Here is a 24,305-nt window from a genome sequence, read left to right as displayed (position 1 = left end):
CTTCATGAAGCTTCTATAAGACAGTAGGTCACCATATTACACAATATACTAGTAGATTGTGAATATATCAACAAAACGTATCGAAAAAAGAAGAATTTTCCTGTAACACGGACGCACACATGTAATAACAATATAATAACATCGTCACCATTCAGCATGTTGATGCCACCTGATACATGTACCAGTACATTTAACACATGCAGAATCAGCCAGTGCTTAGCGGGAATGACTTTCTTAGTGTAATCATTAGACCAAGGACATTATGTAGTATAATGTCCTTGACTAGACCATTTTTTATGTGAATTCGTCACGAAACCACAGTATGGTGTCACTTCGGACTTTTCACGCAAGATGAGACCTTCTTTTAGCTTCTGTCAATCATCCAATTGCCAAAGTTTTATTGAAGATGAACTGGACGTGGATATGGCTCAAACGAAGCTGCAAGAGTCTACGAACAACTAGTGGGTGTCACTGGAAGACAAGAAAAATGTATAGGCTAATGACTAATAATCTGGCACCAACTAAAACCAGCTCACTGAATATCTAAAACAGTCACTTGCCAGGAATTGTAAGGCCCGATGCCAGGTACTAGTATGCTATAATGAGGGGCTATTGTTATATTGAAGTGCTAAAAAGCGAGACTGTAGAATTAACAGCTTAGGCATCGGCGTACTTTTGTGTCTACCGTTTTTGCTAAAGACCCGATGTGTGGGGGCTGATATGACAGAAAGCCTTTTATCATGATAATAAATGCAGGTAGGAACTATATAGTTCCCACCGATACAGGTGGGGCCTGTAACAAAGGGCTTTTTGTTATGTTGAAGTTCTAGGAAGCAACAATGCAGAACTTTAACAGCTTGGCCGGCAAATCTTAGACGCCGGCGTACTTTGAGTTTGACCCGATGTGCGTGGGGCTAATATAACAGCCTTTTGTTATGATAAACTGGATATCTACAATAATACAAATTCGACAAAATATGTGAAAGCTTGATCGGCGAATGTTAGCGTCGGAATACTAGAACTTTCAGTCACCCGGACACTAAGACCAACTGACAGCTAGCAAGAGGATAAGATAGGATTAAAGTTGAATGTAAACAGAAAAAGAGGGGTCGTCGTAACAATATCATATATGTGTATGCACAAAGCAAGAAGTTTTTATTTGTTTTGCCTCAGAACTAATTCAGGTAGATACGACCGGTGGACAAGGCTGACTACGATGTGTATTTCAGCCACACCGAAAAGGCATTGATTTGCATAAAAAAAGATAGTGAGTAAAGAACTTGTTTTTCGTGACGATGACTTTACCGATCTTTAATGTCAAGCGCAGTTAGCAGTTCAACCAATGGCAGCAAGGCAATTGTCGATTCGACCAATGAGATAGCGACTATTTGACGGAGGTGGGCGGGACAGATTTGTGGAAAAATCGAGTATTGCAGGTTTATAAACGACGTGTGGTTCCAAACGTGAACTCACAAGTCAACGCCATGCTTCGAATGCCTGAAACATCGATCAGCCGTGTGATAGCCCTGCACAATGAGGGTCTCGGGCCGTGCGCCATCACACGTACTCTGAAAGAGGAGGGATTGAGGGGGTGTGAGAAAACTGTGTTGAAAATGATACACAGGATAACTCCTCACATCCGACGCGGAGTGATTGTGTACCCTAGGCCAGGGCGATGTGGCATCGCAAAACTGCAGATCGAGCCTCTGGACTTCATCGACTACGCCATAGAGGTGGCTGATTCGGATGCCGAGGAACTACAGGAAATGTTGCGTGAGAGGTAAGAGAATATTTACACATGTAAGGGTAGAAATTGCGATCTGGTAGAATCGCCTATTCTGTCGGTTGAGATCCCGATCGGTGTTTGTCAACAGATACAAATAAATACTTGTATTCTGATCAGTATGCTGTCAATTATGTGACAGTGTTGAATTTCAAGTCAATCCATTCATCTGAAGTGACGTATTCATGAACTGAAGTTGAAAATTTCTGCTAATGTCGGGATCTGCAGCTGAGATTCGGGATCTCTACCAGATCGGAGCCTCTGCTCTGAAAGGTCGCTCTGAAATACTTATTCCCGGGGCGAATGCTCTTGAACGATTTGTACTACTCTAATGTGGCAAGGTAGTATCCATTGGCCAAGAAGTGACCATTAGCCACCGATTTCTACACGTACACGGCTCGTCATACGGGACGTGCCACTTTTCCGACCTCGGTGGTCAATTTTCTACACGGTTTGTTACGTAATCAGTAATGACAAGTACATTGTATATGCTAAGGGTAGAATGAAAGCTAACCTCCTTGTCGTAACCGAGGTTGTAAGTTATAGTATGGGTGCATCTCAAATTTGTCGAATTCTGCAATTGAATACTAGTACTTAGATCTATTCGGCGGCAACATTCAAAAAGATGATTAACGCTTATATAAGTTAACATACAAATAAACAATGACTTATCGCGGATCATATGATTGAAAGAAGAATATCTTGTGAACTATTCGAATATAATTTGAATATTCTTTTGTTTGTTTCTTTGTTTAGGTTTGGCATCTCCGTTCACCAATCAACGCTTAGAAGGCAATGCTATGCAATGGGGTGGGTGAAAAATAAGCCTTACCTACAACAACAACAACTGCTCAGTGAGGAGACCAGAGAAGAACGCCTGGCGTGGTGTCAGAAGATGGTGCTCCAGAACGAAAGGTTTGACGACGTTATCTTCACCGACGACACGGTCATCTCCTTAGACAACAACGCCAACGTCTGGTTCAGGAAGCGGTGGGACAAGGTGCAGGAGGCGGATGAAGACTTCAGGACTCCACGACTGAAACATCCCAGCAAGGAGTCCGTGAAGGTTTGGGCCGGCATCTCCAAGCGAGGGCACACACAAATCCTTGTCTCCTCGGGTGAAATGGACGCAGACTTCTTCTGTCAAGAGATCCTGATCAACACCCTGGTGCCGTTCCTGCGCCGTCACTTCCCAAAGGGGCACCGTTTGCAACAGGTAAGCTTTTGTTTTTGATGGATTTATGGAGATGGATTCAGTTTTTAAACTATTCGATGCGGTGGCAAATGCCCTGCTACAGGAAATTTGTTAATGCACGCTGAAAGAACTTTAAAACCTGTGGGAATCTATATAAAACAAGAGGCCCGCTCATAATGAGCATTTCCAATGTGGGAAGTTTGAAATCACTGAAGGAAACCCTCTGAAGTGCTCCGGGAACATCGCTAATACATGTACCTCACGACAGACCCAACCCATTCAGGCCAGTTTTTATCAGAGGTGTCTGAAGTGTAAGTCATCACATAAACACCGATATTTTTCAGTGTTATGAAGAAGGAATTGAATTAACAACGATATTTTGTACCGTACGTGTGTGCTATTTACCGGTAAGACATGTTAGCCGACCGGTCGTGTAATTGGGTGTACACTGTACAGGCATTGTCAGCCATATTGTACACAATTTTAAACGTTTAGATGTGATGGTAAGTTACGAATCCGTAATTGTGGTGCTGATAGTTTATCCAAAAGACCCCTTTTCAAAATACACCGCCATACAGAATCTGTTCTTGCATGTGACGTGAGAGCATAATCTGGACGTCGACGGAACGTGCATGAGTTGGTGTCTACCGCTATGTTACCTGTATTAACATACGCACGCTCCCGGTAGATTTCGTTACTCCGACGAATGTACTTATGAATACGATACGAAGGAGTGCATTTCACAATCAATTCTTTCACGTCAATAGGACGCTGACGCCGTGCGCACCAGCTGGAAGTCAACAGTCCTTATGGAGGCAGCGGGCATCACTTGGTGGAAAACACCGGCATCAAGTCCTGATCTGAATCCTGTGAGTAAATTCACTTAATATTCACGCACATGTTTCAAGTTTTACTGTATTCTATTTCCATACACATTAGTGTATTATGTAGTAATATTTTACGAAGTTCATATTGGGTAACCTTGCGTACTTGGGAAACCTGTTGGCATATAGAACTTCCTTTTTGCATATTGCCAGCCTTGTGCTAAATTCTTCGCCTTGAATATCTGTTTTCTTTCTTTCTTTTTCTTTCTTTCTTTCTTTCTTTCTTTCTTTCTTTCTTTCTTTCTCTTTCTTTCTTTCTTTCTTCTCGCTCTTCGTTTCTTTAATAAGTCTTCCCCGTACGTATACAGTACACCCGCGCTATAGCCTGTGTTATACACAAGCTCTTTCAGCTAGAGGTCAATGACCCCCACAGAAGGGGCGGCGTCCGCCAGGAGCGCGATTTTTAGTCAGGGTACCCGCGCTCTGTATCTGTCTAGCCAATATACCGGTACCGTAACCGCCCTTCCGCGTAACACGTGGCGCCGTGTCTCAAGCCCTCGTCTTGTATTTTCAGTTAGCGCACACGTTATTTTCCCTAATCTCCCAACAGATTTCTTCGGTGGCAAGACACTTTACTTTGCCATCCCGTTACGGACAAACTATAACGTCTTGCTCCCGAAGAAAATTTCTTGGAGATTATTTTCCTCCAATCTTTTCCCGTCGCCATCTCTACCTATCCGCACCAGTTTTCGATCACATATACATTTGTATGTGTCGATGATGTACTGCATTTTTTCTTTGAAAAAATATACATTAGTAAAACACAAATCTGTCAGACATATGTGGTAAAGGTTCTTATTTTCTTGTAGATGGAGCACGTCTGGCATGAGATGAGGCAGTACCTCAGGAAGGTCGCGAAGCCCAGGACCCAGGACGAGTTGGTGCAGGGCATCCAGCAGTTCTGGAGCGACCGGATGACGCCTGGCAAGTGCTGCAGGTACATCGACCATCTGCACAAGGTCATGCCGGTTGTCATCACACGGGTCGGCTACCCCTCGGGGTATTAGTTCACCCATTGGACACTGATTCGTTGTATCCGCAGACTTGTGGGGCGGCGGTTTTAATTTTTTTTTATCGGAAAGCGACGCGAGCTATGTCGCGGAGGGACGGTTTTGCCGCCAAGGGAGTTTACCAGGGAGATGTTTCACCGGCCGCCTAACTCTCCCCGGCAAACTCTCGGCGGCAAAACCGTCCCTCCCCGACATAATTCGCCGCCACCCTACAAGTCTGCGAAGGAGGCTAGTTTGTACAGTACGTTGTATGGAAGTAAGAATTATAAGTAGTCTGTGATGCAAGTATACGGCGCCTTGAGTGGCAACAGTTGGTAGAAAGTACAAAAAAAATGTAAGGTTTTGCACATTCATCTGTATCATTATTTACGTTGCATGTTACTAGTTACTACAGAAGTAGTGTTGTAGATCCTCTCTTTTATCTCTTTTGAAGTACTACAATTTTCCTTCATCGACAGTAGACAGGAACACCAAAAACTAGTAGATTCTTCTGTTGACCCCATTGCCTGAAATGGCTGGTAACACAGGATGTTATTGCCCCAGCAAGCTTGATAGATCAATAACTCTGGGACACTTGATCTGAAGACAGGAAATAAACTTTGATAAACTATATTGATAGCTTTGACCTAACTTCCAGTAGTTTGAAAAATACATGCTTAGCATGTGAAAATATGTGCAAAAACATTCAATGTGCAAACAAGCAAGTTACACTTATTTTCCTTGAAATACTTATTTTCTGTTCACTTAGATCATGTTTCTCTAAGATTTTATTCCAATGCCTGTCCCTCTTGGCTAAACCAAGGAGCTCCAAATAGACCTTCTAAACACAATACACCTTTTGCAGAAATCTTACTGATTCCTTATTGACAGACAACAATTCTAACTACAGAGGCCACATATTAAATATACCATAGCAAGTGGTACAGCACCATGAAGTAAGAGGAACATGTCAATCAGAATTCACCAGTCAATTTTGCTACATTAAATATTGTGTACATACAGCTGAGCAAGCTTTGTCTGTTACAGTACACAATGTACATATACTAGCATTTACTAGGTATTTGTTGAAGTCTAAATTACAGATCACATCATTGTGACAACTCATTAAAACTTCTTGTGAGAACCAACTTTGTGGTAACATATGATTCTATGCGTATTACTTACGGCAAGAACCATTGGTACCTCCTTCCAACCATACTTCAGAACATACTGTACAGCTTGAAATGCTGGCAACAACAATGGTGGCAAGTCAGCGCTAGAAACAAAATAATTTTTACTGCAACTGTCTCCCACTTAAGAGCTGAAACGGGCCACAGTTCTAATATGTGCGTAGACTTTCCACAATGTTTAATGGCTGACATCAACAATAGGTCTGACGTCCGACTCAGCCAGTACTACTAGTATTCTGACAGTGGGAAAGAGGGTGTCAACTCTCCTTTTTCCCAGCAGAACTGGTCCACGGCAGAAACGTGGGGGTGAATGAGTACGTGAAGGCACCCCACATCATGTCCCCTGCCTGCTTCTGTAGCCCGTCGTCCCTCAGCAGACTGGATGAGATGGTACGACCCAGCTCCGTGGCCTCCCCCTGGACGGTGTCCGATGCCAGCACACTCTTGAAGAAGTCAGCGACCTCCTGCTGTACCCTGGGCTCGTTGAACAGCTCCTGAAGGACAGCTAGCACAGCATCCCTGACCTCAGGGCAGGAGAGGATGGTCTTGACGTGCGCAGCTATTTGACTCTGCATGTCTTCATCGCTGAGCACCGTTAGAATCATGTTCTTCAGAAGCTGACCCATTATCTCCTGGTTCTTAGCATCTCCCATGATGTCTGTAAAACAAAGAAAACACATCTAAAGGAACATACATGCAGTGAGATAGCATACATGCTCATTGTAATTTGTATGAAAGATGCAGAAAGTGGTGAACTTTACAAACAATATCCTGTCTGTGCAGCTGCTATCCAGACCATATTGATTGATCTCTGCTGTCACACAATTTTTCAAAATAATCAATTATGTAATAATTTCATTTGCCTCCCAGTAACAATATTAGAAACCAATTGAAACAAAAAATGGCCATGCGACCACAGATTCTTTTCTGACTGGAAACAAGGAAAGTAACATTTTGAATGCATGAAGTACCACACAGAGCATACAACAACAGAAAATCCAGTACTAAGGCCAGGGGACATCCAAGGAAGACATGGATACTAGTAGATAGTGTGAAGGACACCCTGACTAGGTATGGCATGCCTGTAACAACAGCCTCCAGACTAGCTGTCGGCTGCCAACTCTCCCTCCCCACGACTCCCCAGATGGTAGAAGTGGAAGGATAAAGTAAAGATTGGGAGTTTTTACCAATGATAAGGTTGGAGGAGAACTGCTTAGTTTGGTTCAGGATGTTGTCATCATTCAACACGTTGTTGACCAGGGCTTTCGACAGTTCATTTGCCCTGCTCACCAGCTCCTCGTCTGCCATGGAACGGGTCGCCACGTTCGACACTTCCTCCGCCACGTTCTGCCGCACTTCCTCTCGGAACAGGTAAACTCCCAGGCCTGAGAAGTAGAAGACAGATGCAGCATTTTGGTTACTGTTTGGATAAACATTGTACTACAGTAATAGCATGAAATTGAAGACAGGAAATAATATAACCTTTTTGGGACCTAATTTCCTGTCAGTGTCCCCGATGCGCCTACCATCTACCATGTGCAAATGAATACGGAAACACAAACATACACACAGAAGACAAAACCAGGTACACATTCGTGACAAAATTGACGGCTTGTAACATCTGATTCAGAAGTAAGTCTTAGAACATACCAGACAGAACAGCGAGAGCTAGCAGAATCTTGAAAATATTGTATCCCTTCCATGTTGGCCCTCCGTCCTGAAGGCTGGTCTGTATGGTTGCCAGACTATCACGGATGTACTCCAGAGTTCCCTTGGAATTCCCGGCCGTTGCGGGATCGTCACCCGGAGGTTTACGTCTGTCAGTGGCGCTACAGAGTGCTCTGATACGAACGGTCAAAACTTTACTAGCATAACTCGCTGTTTTACAGCGTTCCCCGCGAATGGTGGAGTAAAGGCGGTACGTCCGCCCGGCTAACGGCACACCTGGGCACGTAACGGGTAGAAAAGCAAGCGGCCGATCAGACGTTACTCGCGGCTGCAGCATCAACAACGTCCGGCAGAGCCTGCTATTTCTCCCCACGACAGACATACATCCATACATACTGACTCTGATCTCTACATGCTCATTCGGACTCGCTGTGCGCGTGAAAAACGCCAAGAACCACCACTGACAGTTCTCATTTGTTCCATGGTCGCCATGTTGTTATTCTGTACAAAAATGACCTTTGACCTGTAAGTGGGCGGAGCTGCTATCAGCTGTTCACAAGGTGGAGGCGAGGAGAGAGAGAGAAGAACCCAAGTCTCTCTGAAATAAGGTGACATTTGGGCGTGTTTTCCATGTGAGGTAACAATGTTATCATCACTTGATTTTACTTATCTGCTTCCAGATTACGTTAATGTTAACGCAGCACACATAGAAAGTTTCAGAAGTTTTGTGATTAATCAAAATGAGCTTGTTGCTATTAATTATAATTTTTGTGGAGCATGACCAGTAAGAGCAGGGGTCCCATAAGTAGCAGCTTTTAAGCTTAAGTTCAGTAACCACCAGGTGGTCTACCATTGTTAGTCAAAGTTTGAAACACTAGTTGTAGTATGCTTTACTAAAGAAACTACTTAGCTTGTGCACTACCTAGTCAGTTTGAAGCAGAAATATTGGAGACTCAGTTGACTTTAGATGTCACCCCACAACGGTCTGTTCATAATGTCAGTTAAAAGCCTCAAAATAGCAGAATAAACAAACAGTCCAGTACTAGATCTTAATTCCCACCAGATGTTTTGCAGTACCCCCTACAAATTATAAATTACATTCAGGTTGCAAGTTCAGTAAGCCTGTAGATATGATATCATTAGTCCATTGTTGATGATTGATGAACATAAGTTAAATTTCACATCTCATCCACACACAGGAGTCACTTCTTCCAGTTTTAGAACTCCGCAATCAGGACAATGGCTGCTAACGTTGGCAAGAAGCTCATCAACTCCAAAGAGCGATGCGTAGATGAGTCACTAGAGGGCACCGCTGCAAGCCACCCGGGTCTGCGCCTGCTGTCTGGTCATCGGGTGATGGTTCGAGAGGACGTGGCTTCAGTGCGAGCGGCAGCAAAGGTCACCCTGCTGTCCGGAGGAGGGTCTGGACATGAGCCAGCACATGCAGGTATTGTAATCCTGCTACTTAAGAGTGTTATGCATTCTCCCATGTAGAGCTATCATACCTTCACCTTGGGATTGCCACATGATAGCTCTGCATTTGAGAATGACCAATATTAGATGTAATGCTGATTATGGAAAAATTATCTTATTTTGTGTTTTTAGAGAGCCTCTGACACTGGTATGTCAACAGAATAGCAGAACATGATAGAGGACAGTGATCTATTGGCAATGTTTCAGATTTGTCAGTTTACACTTGGTCAGAGAAAGCCAAAGTTGTTACAATGATATGTTGTTTTTTTGTTTTGCAACTAGGTTACATTGGCTCTGGGATGCTGACAGGGGCCATAGCGGGTTCTGTGTTCACCTCTCCTCCTCCTGCCGACATTCTGGCTGCCATCAGGGCTGTGGGACAGGGGAACCCAGGTTTGTGTGTCCTGTAGGCTGTGGGACAGGGGAACCCAGGTTTGTGTGTCTGTGGGACAGGGGAACCCAGGTTTGTGTGTCCTGTAGGCTGTGGGACAGGGGAACCCAGGTTTGTGTGTCCTGTAGGCTGTGGGACAGGGGAACCCAGGTTTGTGTGTCCTGTAGGCTGTGGGACAGGGGAACCTAGGTTTTTGTGCCCTGTAGACTTTCACACAAACACATTTTACCATTCCAACTGTTTTTCAGCTGGTACACTACTCATTGTGAAGAACTACACAGGAGACCGTTTGAATTTTGGCATGTCGTTGGAGAGAGCTCGTTCCGAGGGCCTTCATGTTGACATGTTGGTGGTTGGAGAGGACTGTGCCCTGACCAGCCATGACAAGACAGCTGGCAGGAGGGGTCTGGCTGGTACAGTCTTCATCCACAAGGTACATACTTTAGGCATATTACGGCTGGCTAGTAACTAGAGTGTATGCACGTGCAACTCATGTACTTATTCTGCTACAGTGCTATAAACACACCCACCTACTAGTATGTTTTTTATCAATGACATATACATGTACTGTAATATATACATAAATTTGGCAATGGTGATGATGTATTTTTAAGCTGTCTGTTTTGACAAATTAAACATAGCTTGTTAACTGACTTTGCAACAGATTGCAGGAGCCTTGGCTGAGCAGGGGCGATCACTGGAGGACATTGTAAAGGTGGCTTCACAGGCGGCCAGTCAGATGGGTAAGCTGAAACTGTGGGCTAACAGTTTTGTTCTTTCTTTAGAACAGTAGACAATGAGGACAGTAACTTAAGATGAGGTTGTCATAATCATGAAAATTGTATGTTTGTTCCTTGCGCTATCTTTCCACTAGAGACTCATTATAGGGATCCATTATAGATTTGACATATTTGCTTAACAAGTTTCATAGATAAAGAATTTTTTTTTTCGCGTGTTTTTCTGTGTTGCAAATCACATTTTTCATCATGCATGATATTCTAATTATAAAATCAAGGGTAACACAAGTCCAATTTTGGTTGCTCAACATTTGCTCAATGAGTGCTATCTTGTAGAAAGGGTAGTTATGGAAAGTCGATTGTAAGAACTCAGGGAATGACATAATGATTGCACTGGTGTTAGGTGTGAGTTGTTGTTCCCCTGATGACTACAGGCACCATTGGGATCAGCCTGTCACCCTGCAGTGTTCCTGGATCAGGGCCGTCCTTCCAGCTGCAGCAGGATGAGTTTGAGCTGGGCCTGGGTCAGTCATACATGCCAAATTTGTTCTTATATCTTACAATATCTCACTTTTTTTCCTTCATGCATGGAGGTATTGTTTTGGATATGTTTGTGTGTGTGCATTTGTTTTTATGCTTATACAGTTGAGTGACAGTTTGTGGTTGGGGGAATTCCCAAACCACAGACCACAAACTGTCAGTCACAGGAAGTTAGGTCCCAAAATTCTGTTTATATGTCCACAAAGCTACATGTTGAGAACTGAATGTTGTTTAAATGTTTCCTTACAGGTATTCATGGTGAGGCTGGCTTTCGGAGGCAAAAGGTAATTTAATAAAAATGACGTAACAATTTATGACAAATGAGTTTTGTTGTTTTTTCCCTTCCCATTCATGTAGGTTTTCCTCCATATTGATGTATGTAGGTCACTCAGGGTGTGCTGAATAAACGTGTTGTTTTGTTGTAGATGACTTCAGCTGATGAAATTGTGTCAGCCATGCTGGATCACATGACTAATCCTGACAACAGCACTCACCTCAAGATTCCAAAGGGTGAAATATTATAACTCACCTATTAATACATGAAAATCAGAGAAATAAGATAGCCATTATCCTCAATTTTCTTTCTGGCCCATAAAGTTAAATCATTTTTACTGGCAATCTTTTCTTTTCTGGTAACTCATTTCTTCAAATTTCTGGTTGCATGTGCCTAGATATGTTCAGCTTTCTTATGCCCTTCAAGAAGATGTTGTGTCTCCTTAACTGTTGTCCTGACAGGAAGCAGGGTTGCCCTGATGGTGAACAACCTGGGAGGAACATCCTGTTTGGAGCTGGGCATTGTGGGTAGGGCAGCCATTCAATACCTGGGTACGTTTTCTTCCTATTCATGATTTTTAGGTAAGCCATTTGCCTTTCTATCACTGTAGGGAATGAAAAGTTGAAGAGAGCTGAATTGTATCACCCGTGACCTTGAAAGTTCAAACAGTCAAAGTTCTCGTAAAAATGAATGAATTTACAATACACTATAAGTTTTGTTGATTTTTTCCTTTCTTTTCAATATGTTGAACAGAGAGCAGAGGAGTGGCAGTGCAGAGGGTGTACACAGGGTCATTCATGACATCACTGGAGATGGCAGGAGTCTCTCTCACTGTGCTCCATCTGGATGATACCATCACGGCCTGTCTAGGTCTGGTCAAAACTAACAGAACAATGAAGAAATATTTTTATTAAAGATTAACTGAGTCCAATTCCAAAATGTGATGTGTTCATAAACTTTATCAAACCTGTTGCAGTTACCATTAACATGAAAATATATGATATTTTGTTGAATTGAATTTGATTTGACTTTACATACTAATGCATGTATTTAGTAAGTAAATAAAAAAGTACTGTTACATATCAGAAATGAAAAATATGGCCTGAAACTGTAAATTATTTGTGTTGTGCGTCCTTTTAGATGCTGATACCAGTGCCCCGGCATGGCCATCTCATTTGTCAGGGGTTGACAGGACATCTGATGTGTACATCCCTGCACCGCAGCACATCCAAGCAGAGGAGGGGGGGACACCCCTGGGCCAGACGGTACCAACAGGTCAGTCTGCTGTGTCAGGGATGGTATCATCTGGCAAAGGGCCCGTACAGATAATTAATGTTTCAGGTCCCTCACACCATCAGAACTTACTAAGTACAATGTAGTAACTCCTGTGAATTTATTATTGACCAAAGGAATTTATTGTCTGAGTCAGAGGTACTACAAAAGGCCTGGAACAGAAACCTTGATGACTCTGAGGCCAGAAGTGCATGAACCTATAACTTGTGACATTTAGCTCTAAATGGGTCCCCCCCCCCCCCATGGTCAGTAACTTGCTGTAAATGTGTGAATGAACCTTTTTGTCAATCTGTGGTTACAAAATCCCAATCCCCCTCCCTTCATGCCACTGTAATGCATTCAAATATCCACAGACACACTGTCAAATACACACAGTCATACACAAATGGACAAAAACAATACATGTATCTCACCTGGACATAAATATGGTATTGTCATTAGTTTTGATGACGCTTTTGATACCTTTTAATCTGTTACATATAACTTTAACTCACCCCAGACCAAGCACAAGTTCTGGAGAAGGTGGTGCAGCGAGTTTGTGACCGAATGATTGACTGTGAAGAACAGCTGAACAGTCTGGACAGGGCTTCAGGGGACGGGGACTGTGGAACCACCATGGCCAGGGGGGCAAAAGGTACGTATTAGGATTTTTTCCCCACGGGCTTGTGAATCATTGATTTCTTGCAATAGTCCAAGAACCAACAAACTAAATTGGTCCGGCCTTTAACACACACATATAGTGTTAGCAAAGTATTAAAGCAAAATTTAACAGGATACTCGATCGGTAACTGGAGGTTTTCTGAATATTTCAGAAATTCTGGCAGCCCTGAGCCATCTGCCTTTCTCCTGTCCTCACACTCTGCTGCTGACCCTGGCTGCCATTGTGGAGAAGGATATGGGCGGATCGTCTGGTGCAGTGAGTATTAACCAGCTCAAGCTTCCTCTAGCACTGCAACCAGATAACAGGCTATTGCTGCAAAACCTAAATGTAATATCACTGATACAGAGGTTTAGAGGTCCAGACCAATTTGACAAAGTGTGGTCTTCAATGATGACAGAAACATGAATAAACAGTTACAAGAATGTTTAATATTGATTTTAGGCTTCAGTATTGCAAATGAAGAATTACTACCAGTATTAATTCAGTATTAATTCTTCCTATTATTTTGTTCTTACTTTGTGTACTAATATTCATATTTTGTTTAATGAAGTCTTAGATTGGGCAAATGCAAAAATGATTGTAAAAGCCCTCTCAAATTTTTTTATTAATAAGCAAAAGCAATAATAGGAACAGCAATACACCAAAAATACAAGATCAGTAAAGGAAATAATTCAAACAAGCTGGTGTACAATCAATTACGAACATCTACCTGTGCAAAAATTGAAAGTATAAACAATGTCAAGATATTATAGTTTTTGTGAATTTCTCCTCTGTTTATTTCCAGCTGTACAGTCTGTTTCTAACAGCAGCTGCTCGGCCCCTCCAGTCCAGCACTGATCCAGCAGCTTGGTGTGCAGCACTGCATGCTGGGATACAGGCCATCTCAAGGTCTGTGTCCATCACCCTTTACTGATCATGATACAGTCAAACCTGCCCAAGTGGCCACCTCTTCATGTCGGTCAGTTGAACGCCTTTTGAACGTATCATTTTATTTCCACAGGTACAAACATTATATAAGCCTAGAAATCCACCTTTCCCAGAAAACCTCTTTACATTCTCCTGGGCGGCCTTCTTGGGTAGGTTGGACTGTAATAACAGGGTGTTACATGTGTGTCCTCATTCTCAGATAATGTCACACTGAAACAGGATGAAATACTGACTGACATGGCTGAGAGACACAGATCAGTTGTTCTCCCAGCTAGAACCAGGAGGTTAAGGGTTTAAACCCCAGTGATATACTGCGATGTTGTGCTCTTGGGACTCATGCATTTTACAAGAATTTCCTCACTCTAGTCAAGTGTAATAATGTGAGATCTGTACCGTCCTGTTGTTGCACAGTGAAGTCATAGTCTTTTTAGACTGAATGACATAGAGAGATGTTTTGAGGTAAGAGCCACACCTTGATCAACCAATGAGCTCATTGACCACAGTAATTATTGAAAAGAGTAGGGGTCCTTCCTGGTAGCCTAATGGTATTGTTAATAGTTAGTGATAACCAGTTCAGCACTAAGGAGAGGTCCAGTCACAGGTATGTAATAGTTAGTGATAACCAGTTCAGCACTAAGGAGAGGTCCTGTCACAGGTATGTAATAGTTAGTGATAACCAGTTTAGCACTAAGGAGAGGTCCAGTCACAGGTATGTAATAGTTAGTGATAACCAGTTCAGCACTAAGGAGAGGTCCAGTCACAGGTATGTAATAGTTAGTGATAACCAGTTTAGCACTAAGGAGAGGTCCAGTCACAGGTATGTAATAGTTAGTGATAACCAGTTCAGCACTAAGGAGAGGTCCAGTCACAGCTATGTATTAGTCTGAGGATAAGCCTAGTAGTACATGTTATATTCACATGAATGTGTCATTAATATCTCTGAAATTGATGGGTTGGGGTGATTTTTGATATGTAGATAGCTTAAGTTATGGTTGACATATGTAATGCCCCAATCTTCCTCAGCTGTGCTCCCCCTTCAACTACTAGTAACCTTTCAATGCCCCCATATCCCCCATATAAAAGCATCAATTCTGCATCAAAATCAGCCCTGCATCAAAAATACCCCAACCCTCCAAAACTATGATAATCTCTCTAAAAATCCTCACCCCCTCAAAAAATCACCCCAAAACCTCACCACACAAAATTCCCCCCAGATCCCTCAGAAACCCCCCAAACAGAAAAGATAACCAACTCCCTAAAATCCTCCACACAAAAAATAGTGCCCCAAAAATATCCCCCACAAAAAAAAAACAATGCTTCCCCAAACAAAACTCCTCTATAGAAAAAAATGAAAATTCCACAGTGTAGTGCTGAAGGACGTGGTGTTGAAGCACTTGTGCCCTCCTCTTGTTAAGATTGGGAAGGTTCTGCAACCGGTGCATGGTGTTTGACTTAGGAAAGCTCCTTGATTAGAGTCAGACAGGCTTTGAAGACCAAGGCTAGCAGAGTGGCTGATGTGATGATGATGATGTGGACAGTCCCGATTGCTTGTTCATTCCTCTTCACTGTGGATATCGCAGTGCTGACGGATCCACTATCAGTCTCTGTCATGTTGTCAGCTTCTCCTTCAGACAGAGTCTTGTCATGGGCACTGTTTTCTGATGCCATGATGTTACTTTGAGTAACATGTAGGTTTACGGTGATGTGGGGGTGACTTTGTTGGATTGTGCTAGCTGATATGTGGACGCTCTGTTGAAAGCCATTTGGGTTAGTGATTTTTGCATTGCTGCATCCTTTTGTTACCTGTTGTATGGACGTTTTTGGTGTTCTTGTGTTTTGCTGAGCTCGTGATGCACATCCTAACCGATCGACAGAAACATCAAAGAGGGGTAAGTTGATAAGCTGTTGGGGTGAAGCACAGTGCCAGTAAATCTCACTGAATGTGGAATAAAGGAAGGAGATTGGCTTGCAGGAGCTCGTGTCACATCCTCCAATGCTGCAACGTTTTGCGCATTTGGCTTTGGTGATTAGCCATAGCAAATTACAGTCACAATGGAAAGGGTTGAAATTGATGAGAATTTTTGCTTTGTAGTTAGGAACAATGAGAGCCTTTTCTGCCAAGGATGCAATCTTATTGGCTGACAGATTTAGCACAATTAGATGTCTGAGCTGTTTCATACAGCCCGCTAATGCAACGTTTGTGATCCTGTTGTTATCTAAGTGTATGAAACGAACAGCTGGCAAGCTACAGAATGATGACCAAGTCACACGTTCGATAATGTTCCGTTTCAGGTTCAATGTGAACAGGGAGCTTAGTTGTGGAATATTTGAGACAGTGTGGATCTTGTTATTGCTGAGAGATAGACGCATCGTATTAGCTGGGATGTCATCAGGGAATCTGGTCAACCCGTGGAATGAACAATTGATTCGAACGAAATATGAGCCAGTTACGAGACATTCTTTTGGCAATGGCTCGCAGTTGATGCTTGCTCCATAAAAAATAATGACAAGAAATGCAAAGAGGCAGCTGAAGACTTTCATCTCTACTTGGCCTGTTCAAATATGTGTCAATATGGAGTAGAAGTTTGAAACTGTTGTTAGTAACGTGCAAAAATCTGATCAAAAGAGACTTAGCTTTGTTTTCAGTCAGTCAGATGCCTAGATACATCGCTTTGTGTTGACCCTGGACGCCGCTCTTTGAAGTGAGATGTGACGTCTCTGGGCCAGGACTGATAGAAATATCTTTGACTGTAGGGTGAGATTAACTGTACAGACAGGTGGCATCATGTTGTATATTCAAGGGATGAAGGGAGACTTATTAATCATTGCTGAGAATACTACCTGTTTTGTACATGTATGTCCAGGGTGGTGTTAGGCTTTCTTAAAATTTGTCTAAGGATGTTTGTAAGTTGCCGATGACATAGCTTTACTGGAAAACTGTATATCTTTTGCACAATACCTACTCACCAGAGTTGAAACCTCATGCCAAAAAATTGGTTTGTACCTTAACACATTTAAGACCAAGTATATGCACTTAAATCCAACAACTGTGAGTAACCTCCTAGCCTCCGATGGTACTACAATTGAGCGAGTTGCCAATTTTAAGTACCTAGGAGGTTACACTGACAGTGATCATGACATGAGTGTTAGGATTGCCCAGGCGTGGAGCACCCTCCATTCACTGCACAAAGTTTGGAAATCCTCCATTAGAAAACAAACCAAAACAAAAGTATTTCAAGCATGTATTGAAGCTATTCTTTTATACGGGTCCGATTCTTGGGTCATGAACACTACGAGATCAAAAAAACTTGACGGTACTTACACTAAGATGCCTATAACATACCCTGGTGTAAACACATCACAAACAAACAGTTATATGGAGCACTCCCAAACATCACCACGGTAGTGAAAAGACGTCGGCTTAGCCTCGCGGGTCATGTGACTCGTGGTAGAGAACCAGTGGGACGACTACTACTTTGGACTCCAGAGACAAAATGGAGGATTGGTTGTCCAATCAAAACACTTAATTAAGGGTCTTATTCAGTCTGAAACTGGTCTACAGGGATTGGAACTTTTGTCCGCAATGAAAGGCAGAAAGTACTGGCGACAAAACTTCACACTCTGCACCTCAGAAGAGGATGAGTAAAGAAGAAGAAGTTTGTCAGTTTGCACAGGTTAGTATCAGACGAGTTACATGTAAAAAAAACAGAGAATCTACAAAAACATGATCAATTTTCAGCTCTTTGATGATAAAAGTAATCATGCCTCCAAGAAAAAGACACAATGTACTGTCATGTAGATAGAAGAAAACAAAAAGCAAAGAAGAAACAATGGTGGCCCAACCTTAAAAACACTGAAGTAACATCTTTAAAACACTGAAATAACATATGTCTGTGCATCTTGATGGTGACAGACAGACATTATTACAACATACAGAAGCTTTTCACCGTACACCAATATATAAATGTAATGAAGTCATAGGAGAGAAATTAATATCCAGATGTAATCTGCTGACAAATTCTTACCCTGTATTAATAACTTTTGAGGTAATTGTTCAGTAAGATAATTCTTTCAATCAGTGACTATTTTGAGGTAATGTCATGAGTACAAGCTTTATCATACACCCAACTCATGCTGATGTTCCAGTGTTTTTGCGGCACCAAAAAATTGTATTGTTCTCATATAACTTATCAAAGTGCATAAATTTTTGGTTCTTCCCATGACAATTAAGCTGTCATTTTGTAAAAGTTAGTGATAACTAGTTAAGCACTAAGGAGAGGTCCAGTCACAGGTATGTAATAGTTAGTGATAACCAGTTCAACACTAAGGAGAGGTCCTGTCACAGGTATACAATAGTTAGTGATAACCAGTTCAACACTAAGGAGAGGTCCTGTCACAGGTATGTAATAGTTAGTGATAACCAGTTCAGCACTAAGGAGAGCTTCTGTCACAGGTATGTAATAGTTAGTGATAACCAGTTCAGCACTAAGGAGAGGTCCAGTCACAGGTATGTAATAGTTAGTGATAACCAGTTCAACACTAAGGAGAGGTCCAGTCACAGGTATACAATAGTTAGTGATAACCAGTTCAACACTAAGGAGAGGTCCAGTCACAGGTATGTAATAGTTAGTGATAACCAGTTCAGCACTAAGGAGAGGTCCTGTCACAGGTATGTAATAGTTAGTGATAACCAGTTCAGCACTAAGGAGAGGTCCAGTCACAGGTATACAATAGTTAGTGATAACCAGTTCAGCACTAAGGAGAGGTCCTGTCACAGGTATGTAATAGTTAGTGATAACCAGTTCAGCACTAAGGAGAGGTCCTGTTACAGGTATGTAATAGTTAGAGATAACCAGTTCAGCACTAAGGAGAGGTCCTGTCACAGGTATGTAATAGTTAGTGATAACCAGTTCAGCACTAAGGAGAGGTCCTGTCACAGGTATGTAATAGTTAGTGATAACCAGTTCAGCACTAAGGAGAGGTCCAGTCACAGGTATGTAATAGTTAGTGATAACCAGTTCAGCACTAAGGAAAGGTCCAGTCACAGGTATGTAATAGTTAGTGATAACCAGTTCAGCACTAAGGAGAGGTCCAGTCACAGGTATATGATAGTTAGTGATAACTAGTTCAGCGCTAAGGAGAGGTCCTGTTACAGGTATATGATAGTTAGTGATAACTAGTTCAGCGCTAAGGAGAGTAGTATGTCACAGGTAGTATGTGTATGCTACTAGTATTAGTCTGCAGAATTCTAGGAATTTCACATATACTACTAGGCGAGCCTAGTACCCGGTAGTTTTTGTTATATTCAGAGGAATGTGTTGTTAACATCTCTCTATTTGATGGATTGGGGTGATTTTTGATATGTAGATAGCTTAAGTTATGGTTGACATAATGTAATGCCCCAATCTTCCTCAGCTGTGCTCCCCCTTCAACTACTAGTAACCTTTCAATGCCCCCATATCCCCCATATAAAAGCATCAATTCTGCATCAAAATCAGCCCTGCATCAAAAATACCCCAACCCTTAAGAACTATCCCTCTAAAAATCCTCACCCCCCAAAAAAAATAAAATCCCCAAAACCCCCCACCACATCCCCTCCCGAAATACCCCCCACAGCCCTCAGAAATCCCAAAAAACAGAAAAGGCAATGCCCCAAAATCCTTCCCCCCCTCACAATGAAAATAGCATGCCAAAAATATCCCCCACAAAAAAATGCTCCCAAAACAAAACTGCCCTTTAGAAAAAAAATGAAATTGCCACAGTGTAGTACTGAAGGACATAGTGTTGAAGCACTTGTGCCATCCTCTTGTTAAGATTGGGAAGGTTCTGCAACCGGTGGTGTTTGACTAAGAGTCAGACAGGCTTTAAAGACCAAGGCTAGCAGAGTGGCTGATGTGATGATGATGATGTGGACAGTCCCGATTGCTTGTTCATTCCTCTTCACTGTGGATATCGCAGTGCTGACGGATCCACTATCAGTCTCTGTCGTGTTGTCAGCTTCTCCTTTAGTGTTGTCATGGGTACTGTTTTCTGATGCAATGATACGTGGACGGTTTCGTTGAATGCCATTTCGGTTAGTGATTTTCGCATCGCCATGTCCTCTTGTTGCTTGGCGTGTAGAAGTTTTGGGCATCTGTGTATTTTGCATGGTAGGAGAACGTGTAGCACACCCTAGCCAATGGACAGAAACCTCAAACAGGGGCAAGTTGCGGAACTGTTGGGGTGACGCACAGTTAAGGTCAGTGAATTTGAAATAGCTGTCAAGGAAGGAGCTCTTGCAGGAGCTCGTGTCACACCCTCCATTGCTGCAATTTTTCACGCATTTCACCTTGGTGATCAGCCAAAGCAAATTACAGTCACAGTGGAACGGGTTAAGATTGATGAGAATTTTCGTTTTGGGGTTGGGAATAACAAGACCATTTTCATTACAAGATGTAATCTTATTGGCTGTCAGATCTAACATGAGTAAATGTGTAAGTTGTTTGATGCAGCCTGGTAATGTAACACTTGTGATCCTGTTACCGTCTAGGTATATGAGGTGCACAGCCGGCAGGTTACAGAGTGACGACCATGACACGCTTTCAATAATGTTCCTCCTAAGGTCGAGTGAGAACACCTTGTCTAGTCTCGGAATATTTGAGACAGTACGGATGTTGTTATTGTTGAGATATATACGACTCACGTGGGGTGGAATGTCATCAGGGAAGCTGGTCAACCCGTGGAATGAACAGTCAACTAAAGTTAAATTCGATTTGAGACATTCTTTTGGCAATGGCTCACTGCCGACGCTTGTTACTCCATAAAGAATAATGACAAGAAATGCGAGGAGGCAGCTGAAGACTTTCATCTCAACTTGGCTTGTCTAGTATGTTCTGTAGCTACAGGTCAAGCATTGATTCTTCATGTACATACTTCATGAAACACAGACTGTGACCATTTGGCACTGCCTAGAGAGTCTTGTGGAATAGAACTTTATATGAATTTCATCCTACAGCTATTCTTGTACAAGAATCTGATCAAAAGACACCTAGCTTTGTTCCCGGTCAATCGGACACCGTCAGAATTTTGACTGCCGTCTCTGAGTGTTGGCTCTGGACACCGCTCTTTGAAGTGAGATGTAACGTCTCTACACCTGAAAGATGTTCGACTGTGGGGGTGATCATGAAATGAACCTGTCAGATACCTGGGACACGTGGGGTCACATTGTATATTCAAGGGCTAAAGGGAGACCAATTGTCTCTCTCTGAGAATACTGCCTGCCTTTTACATGCATGTCCTGGGTTTAACCTTTCACTGTCTGAGAATGTTGGTTAGTCTGTGTAACGCAAACTCTGCTGTCCACAGCTTTAGTGGCCCCTCCTCGCAGGTGCCGCTGGATGTTGGCAACTGTAGAGCGATTTAATCAGGCTAGATGTTTGCCAGTTTGCACCCATAAGTGACCCTAGTTGCATGTAATAGAAAACAGAGAATTTTAAGAAAATATTACAATCATTTTTCAGCTCTGTGATGATAAAGTTAATAATCCCTCCAAGAAAAATACTAGATAGAAGAAGCAAATGACTACTAAGTACATATATCCTCTCACTCTCCCTTTTTTGTCTGTTGTTCCATGTCTCATGTGGGTTATACGTGCTTGCACGTGGATGCTGAGGCCTGCTATTGTCCCTCACATTTTGTAGTTTGTAGGTTGCGTTTTCAGAATGTTGGGTATCTTTTATTGAAAATCAGCACCACTGGCAGTAGGAAAGATAAGAAGAAAACAAAACAAAAAACAAAGAAGAAATGATGGTGTTCCAATCTCAAAAATTTCAGAAGTCATAATTGTCTGTGCAACTTGATTGTGACAGACATTATTACAACATACATCAGCAGTACATCAATATCCAAATGTGATAAAGTCATAGGGGAGAAATTAATATCCAGATGTAATCTTCTGATAAATTCTTACCCTGCACATAATTACAACATGCATGGAGTCTGCCTTCCTACTTTTGTGTCTCTACACTCAGATTAAAAGTATATGCTGTTATATGTATAGAAAATAGAATCTGAATTGTGTTGTTCATCACTCATGTTGTACAATAAAGAATTTTGTAAATCCTCCATAAATCATTGCTTTGCTTTAATTTGATGACGTTTTGCTACTACATTGTAGGTTCAATATATGATGAAGTCTGCTGTGGTTCATCAATATCCAAATGTTATATAAAGTCACACGAGAATATTACATGTACATGTCATGTAAATTCAGACATCGCACATGGCATGCAATATGTACGTGGCCCTTTCTTGCTGCGTCATGTTGATATTGATCTGCATGCTGGTTATGTAGAGGTGTGTCTCCACACACCAATGCTGTAAAAATTTACATCACAATGCAACTCTGGAAAATATGTGTATTGAAGAGTTCACCATGAATTCATATTAATTTTTCTTTGCTTTATTCATGATCAGGTATGGTGGTGCAGAGCCTGGTGACAGGACAATGGTCAGTACCATCAACTATAGACATACCGGTAGTGGTTTACGTGTTTCTGCATTGACAGTGTTGTATTTAAAAAAGAAATGCAATAAAATTTAAATGTAACTAAAGATAAAGCCTTCAGGAAGATGAAGATGAAGTCACTAGGAGTTTCTGGGAAGGAACTTACTAGTACTTTGTCTGACCTTTTTTGGTCTGTAGTTAGGTGCTGTCACTCAAGAGTATGGACACACAAGAGAACACACACATGGACACATTCGAACACACTCAAAAGAATACCTTCATTTTCAGGGAGGTAAATAGATTCAATTCAACTGGATTCTCAGGCCTTTATCTCTACTTGCAGCTGGACCCTCTCAGCGCTGCCCACAGGACATTGTCTACTGCCCTGTCATCAGACAGGACTGCCTTACAGGCACTTGAAGAGGCTGTCAAGGTGATGTTATACAACTTTGTCACACATTTCTGACACAACAGGTGTGCCTTATATAATACATACAATGTTAATAATTATGTTTGCTGTGTTTGACTGACATGGGCCTGTAGTTCTACCTTAAAGTTTGGATTTTCACTTTATCTTCCAATGGTTAGAATTATCTATGCCCACACCATACACATAACCTAGGTTCCTGCAAATCTGAAACCTCAGGGAAGTATCCATAATTTTTGTGAATTTATTGGAACAACCAAAGAGATGTATTGTCAATGGGCCTAGAACAGAAACCTTGCAGGCTCAGAGCTTGACATGCCCTAACTTCAAGTGAGTATATGCCAGTAGCTGTGTAGGTGGACTCACTCCCTCCCAGCCTGCAGGGAGATCATGATCAGTTAGACTGCCAGCTTGACCTTAAGCAGGTTTAATCATTATCTACTGCATTCAAATGCCTATGAACACAGAGGACTTCCATAGGGGATATAGATTCTGAAGTAATATGAGATTTTGTGTGACAGGCTGCAGAGAAGTCGGCCCAGGCTACAGCCAGCATGCCTGCCCGGGCAGGCAGGGCCAGCTACGTCGGCGCAGACCAGCTGACTCAGCCCGACCCAGGGGCCACTGCTGTGGCCATCGCCATCAGGGCTACCCATGATGCTGTGAAGGGCAACTGAAGGGCACGGAACTGCCATGAATTTCAAGTAACACTGATCACGTAATTGCATTTTGAAAGGAACTGGAAATTACTGTCATCTTCATGATATTTTACATATGGAAATTATTCTAATGACATTACATTAGCTTCAACTTTATTGTTCCTCCTGATACCAAAATTGAAGTGATGATCTTTCAAATGTCATGTTACACTCAACTATGTGCAGTTTATCCAGAAATAGGGTGAAATGTAACTAATGGACATTCAAGAAGGTGCCTTACACGTTTGGGAATGACTTTTTAAATATTTAGTCAATAACTTAAAAGATTTTCCTCAGACTTGATTTTGCAGTCAGGGGCAGGTACCTAACTAACAATTTTTATTTCACCTGCCTGCCTGCTCCTTCATAATTTTCAAAAAATCCAAGAACCAAGAAATGAATTGGTTTAGTCAGAGTAGCAACTCATTGCAAATGGAATATGGAATCATACTTTTACACAGAATCTACCCCCAAACTCCTGTATCATGATTCCACAACAACTGGGACCATTCACCTACATTAGAATGCATCGAACAGGTGTATTTTTGTGGTAGAAATACAGTACCTCTGGTATAGGTAACATGAATTCACCTGACTTGTTGCATAGAAATGGTACCTTTAGAATTTGTCTTTGTATAATACTAGATATTCTGTGGCTGACATGCAAGAAGTAATAGAGTAACCAACAGG

The 24,305-nt window shown here is 42.1% G+C and overlaps 2 protein-coding genes across 3 annotated transcripts; one reads left to right on the top strand and one right to left on the bottom strand.

Moving 5' to 3' along the window:
* Nucleotides 1–6,107: 6,107 nt before the first annotated feature.
* LOC109475014 lies at nucleotides 6,108–8,224 on the bottom strand. The gene is made up of 3 exons (XM_019775544.1): nucleotides 7,692–8,224; nucleotides 7,229–7,426; nucleotides 6,108–6,699 (listed from the first exon to the last, which is right to left on the bottom strand). The coding sequence occupies exons 1-3, from the start codon at nucleotides 8,101–8,103 to the stop codon at nucleotides 6,299–6,301; spliced, it is 1,011 nt and encodes a 336-aa protein (XP_019631103.1). The 5' UTR covers nucleotides 8,104–8,224; the 3' UTR covers nucleotides 6,108–6,298.
* Nucleotides 8,225–8,233: 9 nt separating this feature from the next.
* On the top strand, nucleotides 8,234–23,860 carry LOC109475013 (triokinase/FMN cyclase-like). 2 transcript variants are annotated; one of them, XM_019775542.1, is made up of 17 exons: nucleotides 8,234–8,346; nucleotides 8,909–9,156; nucleotides 9,465–9,575; nucleotides 9,822–10,006; nucleotides 10,238–10,316; nucleotides 10,745–10,834; nucleotides 11,100–11,134; nucleotides 11,276–11,360; nucleotides 11,586–11,675; nucleotides 11,878–11,994; nucleotides 12,265–12,399; nucleotides 12,917–13,051; nucleotides 13,230–13,333; nucleotides 13,863–13,966; nucleotides 22,460–22,493; nucleotides 22,834–22,923; nucleotides 23,439–23,860. In XM_019775542.1, exons 2-17 carry the CDS (start codon nucleotides 8,949–8,951, stop codon nucleotides 23,592–23,594), a joined length of 1,758 nt encoding a protein of 585 aa, XP_019631101.1. In that variant the 5' UTR covers nucleotides 8,234–8,346; nucleotides 8,909–8,948; the 3' UTR covers nucleotides 23,595–23,860. The 2 variants fall into 2 exon arrangements, with proteins under 2 accessions (XP_019631101.1, XP_019631102.1); XM_019775543.1 differs by having other exon boundaries at nucleotides 8,236–8,317.
* Nucleotides 23,861–24,305: the final 445 nt, after the last annotated feature.

The sequence above is a fragment of the Branchiostoma belcheri genome, unplaced genomic scaffold (assembly GCF_001625305.1).
Source record: "Branchiostoma belcheri isolate BF01 breed outbred unplaced genomic scaffold, Haploidv18h27 scaffold32, whole genome shotgun sequence".
Classification (NCBI taxonomy): domain Eukaryota; kingdom Metazoa; phylum Chordata; class Leptocardii; order Amphioxiformes; family Branchiostomatidae; genus Branchiostoma; species Branchiostoma belcheri.
This window is presented reverse-complemented; position numbering and strand designations above follow the sequence as displayed.